The following is a 7,299-nucleotide window of genomic DNA, read 5'->3' on the forward strand; positions in this document are numbered from 1 at the left end:
TTTGAGGGATCTGTAGGGAAACACAACATGAAGGAAATAAGGAAACAATAGGAAGAAAGAAACCAGGATCATGGAGTCTCTAATATGCTGTTAAAATACCTACCTGAGAGAATCTTTTAAATATTGAGTGTTTGCAGCTTGCCCTCAGGGTTCAGCTCCTGCATGGAAGGAGTAGCCCGGACTGCTCCCGAAGCTAAGGTCCTCCCCTGTGCTTAGTAGTGCTGAAGAAGATAAGAAGCAAAAGCCTCTCTGTTTTATCTTTCTTTGAAGATTTGCAGCATTGTTGGGATTCTCTGGCACAAGGTTTGCCTGCCCGAACAGGGGGCCGGGATAGGCTCTGGCATTATTCCACAGTGAGCTGACAATGCTCCATGGCCCAGCCTGCTGTGCTGCTCGGCCAGCAGCAAACAAACACACACTGCTGCGAGTCAGATTGTTGGTGTGATAAATGGTACATTGGATGGCATTCCCTGCGATAAATGGCACATTGGATGGCATTCCCTGCGATAAATGGCACATTGGATGGCATTCCCTGTGATAAATGGCACATTGGATGGTGCCTTCTCCCAGCCGGGCTCCAGGCAGTGGCTTGTGAATGACAGCTGCGAGCCATCGCCCAGCTGGGACAAGGCCCTTGGGGCATCACTGACTGTGTGGGCTGCACTTACACCAGCTGAGAGCCTGGGCCAGGCACAGCAGCCAAATGTGGCTGTTTGGAAGCGCCGTGGCTGGTCTTTTAAGGCCTGGTGGAATACTCCAGATTCCCATGGGTGTTTGATTAGGAGAGATTTAAAAATGTGTTGTCAATGTTGCTGATAAGAGCTAAGTGCCGGTTGAGGCAAAGGGAGCGAACAGAAGTGATAGGAAAGAGTCTGAAAATGTGATTGCTGCTGCTTGCTTCCCAGTGAGGGTCACTTGCAGCAGCTCTTGGAGGGCAGGTGGCTCTTGCCATGTTTGGAGGGTTAGGGAATCTCTGGACCAGCATCTGCACAGAGCTGGGTGTAAACCTCTGAGCTGAAGGCTGCCCTAAAGGCAAACCAGCGCAGCATCACCTGCCCCACAGCTGTGGTACACAGTTCCCCCCCTTTTTCCTCTTCTGTCAATGATGCCGCCCTGGGCCGTGGTGAGTCCCTGACATGGCTGGTCACCGGGGTCTGTCTTTGGAGGGTTTTTCCACCCGCACTGGGAATGCCCATTGGAAGTGTGCTCTTGGTTTGACACTGGCATGAAGGGTTTCATCAGTGTCCCTCACAGTCCAAGGTGTTTCTGGTGAAATATCGTGGGAGTCTCAGCAGCCTCCTTGTTAACTGGTGTCGAACCCCTTAGAAAAGTCATGTAGATGAGATTAGTCTCATCATTGGTGTCATTTTATAAAAGGCTCCCTTTTCCCTGCAGATGTTTAAAGGCTTGCCTCGTATTCCACCTCTAGGATCCACTGCTGATTTAGGCATCCAGGTCAGCACAATGTCTCCTGCAAAGGCCCTGTAGGAGAGAAGGGCCTCCCCGCCCCAGAGAAGTTGCAATAGGGAGATACATGGAGCATGCTATGCAATAGCAGGGGAGTGCAAGGTTATCCCCAGTGTCCCAGGGCTCTGCAAGAAGGTGTTTGTTAACCAAATCTTCTAGGAGTCTTAGGGGAACCAACTCCACTGTAAAACACACAGCAGACTGGAAAAGGGCTTTGCCAGTCCTCCCAACAGAACACCCACCTCTTTCTGAGCTTAAATCTGGGAATCAGCTGGACTCTGTGTGATCAGGACACATCAGGCAGACTCCAGTGCTGCCAAGGCTCAGGCTTTGCTTTGCTTTGTGCATCTGTGCATGTGAGACACATCAGCTGAAGTCTGATGGGCTTTTAAGATGAGAAAATAATCTCTTCTGACTGCCCACCATCTCAAGCCCTCACATTTCCAGGGCGAGGTTCAGCTGTGTCCCTCTTCTCCTTCCTCGCCACACATCCCTAAATCCCTGCCCACTTTCCATGCATGAATCCCTGCCTCAGAGCTGGGGTTAAAGAATATCATGACCGCAGCAGAGCACCTGCTTGGGAGGAACAGCCTCAAGCCACGCATCTCACATGCTCTGAAGCACTCTCCTTCCACCCCCAGGAGACCCTACCAAACCATCTGGATTTAGGAGCGTCAAAGCCCCTACCACAAAGGTGGCCTCATCGATTGGGAATGCCCAGAAGCTGCCCATGTGCGACAAGTGTGGATCTGGCATTGTGTAAGTAAGCCTGTCCCTGGGGTTGCAGGTGATCAGCCCGTGCCTGTGCCAGGGGCTGAGGCAGTGCACCCAAACACCTTCACTTACCCACATCCAGTGCATCCAGGAGACTCAAGACACGTTAATTCTCACCAGCTTTAATAACACTACCTTTGCAGGTCCCTGCAGTGAGGCAGGAGTTGGGTTTCCATCTACAGATCCGTATCAGTGGAAACCAGAGCAAGTCCCTGTGATTCAAACCTTGAGGCAGTTGTTGCTGCAGTATTTGGCTAACCTGAAATCTGCTTACAGCATTTGGAAACAAAATGACCTTTTTATTCAGGGCCTGTGTATTTAATGCATTTCCTGTCTCAGTGCTCCCAGGCGTGGCATGGACACTTGCCTTGTTGGCCAGAGGCAGTGGGGACTGCAGAGCTGCGTTTTGCTCCCCACTCTCCTGTAGGACCTCACACCTCCACTGTGTCTATGCAGACATACTGATTTTTGTCTTTATGTGGGTAAAATCCAACTCCAGCAGACAAAGGGTTTGGGTTTGATACAGAGCTGCTGTATCATAAGTGCAACCACATGGGGGACCCAGCATTGAAAAACTATGTCTTAGAGTCACTCTATTTTTCAACCTCAAATTCTTCAAATTGTTCCTCTGCAACCCCCTTAACAGCTGACGACACAGCAACCAAGTACTTGTAGCCAAACCTGCATTGTCATGGAAGAATTCTAATTTTTCAGATGCTGCCTGCCACAGGCTATCAGATTATTGCTGAGACCTGCTACCCTGTGATTGCATGGTCCCATCATGCCTGGAGCATCTGGACCAGCAGACTCATTAGAGAGGCAATCCATAGCCTGTAAAATATGAATCAGAGACAAACCCTGTAATTATTCAACCAGCTGGGTAGGTCTGGAGAGAAAAGCACAAGGCCTTGAATAGCACTCACATCTAATGAATTACAGAAAAGATAGATGGCTACTGGAACAAAATAATACTGGAAAATTGTTGTTGGGCTGAATTGGGGTCTTCAGTAAGAGCTGGCCCACATTTGGCTGATCTGTTTACTGCAGCTCCCAAGCAGCTGTGTCTGAGATTAAAACAAGGATCTAGTCTCTCTGCTTCTCCCACACATCACAGAGGCAGTGCTGGCTGTGCAGTGTTCATCCCTGCATTTCTGTACTTGTTTTGCCATCCAGTTGGCTTGTACCTGGATTTTGCTTCCCCAGATGGTCAAGCTACTGCCTGCCATTTGATCTTGAGCATTTGAATGCTGTTGTGCTGTCAGCAGCCCCTAGCTAAAGATGCCATCACAGTAATTCTTCCCACCACAGGTGATAGAACTATCCCTATGTAACTTATGCAGGCAATGCTAGGAAACACTTTCTGGAGGAGAGTTTCCATGCCAGCACATGTTGTGCTTCTAAAAGTGCTGTTAACATTTGCCTGACCAGAGATAAGGCCTATACTTTGACTTGTCAGGAGCAGGAGAAAATGTTTCACCTTTGGGACTGGTTTGGGTCTGGGCTGAGTGGGAGGGGGCTGGGGAGGAGAGACACAGTGGGCACTGAGCGGTGCTGGTTCCTCCCCAGAGGGATGTTTGTGAAGATCCGGGACAAGCAGCGTCACCCCGAGTGCTACGTGTGCAGCGACTGCGGCACCAATCTCAAGCAGAAAGGACACTTCTTTGTGGAAGACCAGATCTACTGCGAGAAGCACGCACGGGAACGGGTGATTCCCCCAGAGGGCTACGAGGTGGTCACCGTCTTCCCAAAGTAAACATGCTGCTCACAAAGCCAGTGTGGATGATTTATCCTCTGCTGATTCTCCTTGGAGAGCATTATCCCTACCCCCTGCAAAATCTTGTTTGCAATAAGGAATGTTAGGCATAGCTTTGAATTTCCTTGTCATTATTAATCCTCCATCTGTTCACATGAGATGTCACTAATTGTTCAACATTCTTTTCATCCTCTCTTTCACTTTTTTTTTTAATAAACAAATTTTTTTTCCCTTCAGTGTGCCATCAATCACACAGGAAAATCAGAGGCCAAAGTCAGATTACAACTTTTCTGTGTTCTAGTTATTTGCCATCTGTTTGCCTGCAATAAATGGGGTGAATCCACAAGCTAGAAGTGTCTGTTTTCTGCTGTTTTCCTTGTGCACTGGACTGTGGCTCCCAGAATGAAGTGCAGCAGAAGAAATGCCCAGTGCATGGCTGTGTTTATCCCGGAGAATAGTGGGAGTGATTTACAAAGTTGAGTCAGGCTGGTCTTGCTGGCACCCAGCAAGGGGCAGGTGGGCACAGCCAAGCTGCAGAGCAGCCTGGTGGCCTCTGCCCAGTGCAAGGCAGCCAAGAGCTGCTTCCTCTGTGTCCAGCACTGCTTCATGATGATGGGACTGGGCATGGCAGTGTTTCCTGCTACTGCATCATCACAGATGGCCCTTTGTTCCCCAGTCACAAACTAAGCTCTATGAGAAAAATGATCACAATACTTGGTGGAAACAAGAGAATCTGAGAGTGAAGAGGGGAAGGTTTGAGTGCCCACAGTCCCTGTTCTGGCTCTCCCTGCGGGGAACCACATGAGGCTGGCCAAGGCATCACCCTGCTCCTAGTGCTGCTGCTGTGCACAGCTCCTGGAGGGTGCCTTTGGGGGGTGATGTGGGGAGGGGGGCATGTGCTCCTCGTGCCCTGGACAAAGGGCTGATGGTGCCTGAGGAGCAGACCCTCCACCCGTGTAGAGCACAGAGGAGGCCTGCAGTGGTTATTTCTCTCACACCTCTAAGTGAGATGATGGCCGTTCTTAATCATGTAAAAATAAATGGTTTGTAAGATGTGTCATGTTTCCTTTAAAACATGATTGCCAGTGGTTGAAATCAGCAGGGTGGGTTTGTGGCTGCACACAGGCCCTCTGTGTCCAGCACAGGGCCCCTGGAGTTAGTGGGTGCATCTGCAACAGCTACAGACAGGGTCATGTCTTTGCCCTGGAAAGTCCTGTCAGTGTTCAGCAATGCTGTACTGCTGCACCCTGTGTTTCCTCTCCTTCACAATGAATCACACCACAGCACAGCTGCATTGTAAAAAAAAAAAAACCAAAAACAAACCAACACTAACAAACAAACAAAAAAACCCCAAAACCAAAAAGCTAACAAACCAAAACAGCCAAGCTTAAACCACAACCCCAAACCCAATCCTCATCTGAGGTAAAGCTGACCTGACACCAAGACTATAAGCCTCCTGGTGCTTAGATAAATAGTGCAGATTTTGGGCAGGTTGGGCAGGGGACTAGTTCACCAACCCAGCTAAATTTAGTTCATCCTCTCAGGCTCCTTCTATGGGCAGAGGCAAGCAAGTGAGGCTGCCATAGCTCAACCAGCAAACTTTATTTGGATCATCCCTGGGAAAAGCCTGGCTTCTCTGGGCCGTTGGCACACATCAGCACACACCTGCACAAACTCCAGAGAGTAACACAAGCAGCTCTTTTTCAAGGTGAGAGTGGAGGGATTTTTTTTCCTGCTGGGATGATGTCTCCCCTCACTACTGCTTAGCAGCATTAATTCTCACCTCTCCACAGGACACTTCCATAGGAAAAGGCTCTCTGTGCTGCAGTGTTAGCAGGAGGGACTGCACAATAAGCTGGTGCAATGGTAGGAAGCACAGAGCTGCAGGGGTGAAGGAGTGACCCTGCAGACACAAACTGCTCTGCCTGTATTGTGGACCAAGTCTCCTGCCCAGCAGTGGGATTGTGGCTGCTTCACACCACCTGCTTTCTCAGAAGGCTGGGGGCTCAGGGTTCCCCCAGGAAAATGCTGGCTTCTGAGGCTATCTGGAGCTCTGTGTCCTTCCCCAGAGCCTGGGCGGAGCCCTCCAGTGCCTACAAAGTGACTACATTATTTTGTAGACAAGTGTCTGTCCACAATACAATGCTCATTCCAGAAAAACCTCATGATTTTGGGGACAAGGGCATCAGAGCCTGGCCCTGCCTGGCATGTCCCTGCCCTCCCACCCTGTGCCACACTGCAGACGGCTGACAAGCCCTGCTTTGTGCAGGGCCATGGGCTCTGGTACCAGCCAGAGCTCCTGCAGCCAGGCTGGCAGCACAGCTGGCAACGCTGACTGCAGGGGCTTGGCGCAGGACTTGGGGACTACAAAAGATCTGTGTAGAAGTCTGGAAGTGTAAGTTTCTAATGTGGATACCAGAGTTGATCCAATTTATTACGTGGGAATGGGTTAGGCGAGGAAGTTCACATTTGTTACTTGAGGACTTTGATCATGCTCTGCTGTGGCTGACTGAGAAAAGGAATGTATTTATCTTTTATTTTGTAGGGCAAAATATTTGACAACTGCAGTGTTCACTGTAGTCTGACTTTCCAGATTCCTTGGGAATTAAACAGTTGGCATCTGCAGTCCGTCAACAATAACAAAATAGGTTAAAAAGCCTTGCAACTACACTGAGCTGCCTGCTTTAGAAGTTATCAATAATGTAAGAACACATAAAAAGTTTCTATGTGAAGCCTGTTGGGCAGTTTGAGTGGGTGAGCATCCTGCCAGAGGGAGTGTCTCACAAAGGTTGCAGCCCAGCACAAAACACAGTCCGTCACTTTAACAATGATTACTTTGATTTTGCACCATACTGCAGGTTAAGCAGGGTAGATCAGTCTTCAGAAGTTATGTAGGCTGTGTGGGAGCAGCTGTCACTTACTATTGTCTTTAACAAGATTAGATTGAGATACAGACAGTTTAATAGGGAAAACAAAAGCCACACACAAGCTAAGCAAAACAAGGAATTAATTCACTCCTTCCCATTGGCAGGCAGGTGTTCAGCCATCCCCAGGAGAGGCACATGCTGGACTTTGTATTACTCAAGGTAATAAGTAACTGAACAGAAAAATTAGAAACTTTTGTCTTCAGCAATTACCAACAAAATGGGGCTTTCACCAGGCAAAGATCAAAGTCAGCTTACTCATTAACAGAGTTATCTGTTCCCTTAGAGGTAAGTATAGATATCTCTTACTACTATAAGATTCCTTTCTCTATCAGGCCAATAGAGTAATTATGATCATGAAGTGAATGAAAACAGGTTTCT

General features: G+C 48.8%; 1 protein-coding gene across 2 annotated transcripts in view; it reads left to right on the forward strand.

Annotated features, from left to right (window-relative positions):
* Window positions 1-4,340, forward strand: part of PDLIM1 (PDZ and LIM domain 1) — a 43,868-nt gene extending 39,528 nt beyond the window's left edge. For both annotated transcript variants that reach the window (XM_050976208.1, XM_050976209.1), the window contains 2 exons: window positions 2,109-2,226; window positions 3,808-4,340. In XM_050976208.1, the coding sequence (XP_050832165.1) occupies window positions 2,109-2,226; window positions 3,808-3,994 (305 nt within the window). In that variant the 3' untranslated portion in view covers window positions 3,995-4,340. The remainder of the gene's footprint in view (window positions 1-2,108; window positions 2,227-3,807) is intronic.
* Window positions 4,341-7,299: the final 2,959 nt, after the last annotated feature.

The sequence above is a fragment of the Serinus canaria genome, chromosome 6 (assembly GCF_022539315.1).
Source record: "Serinus canaria isolate serCan28SL12 chromosome 6, serCan2020, whole genome shotgun sequence".
In the NCBI taxonomy this organism is placed as follows: domain Eukaryota; kingdom Metazoa; phylum Chordata; class Aves; order Passeriformes; family Fringillidae; genus Serinus; species Serinus canaria.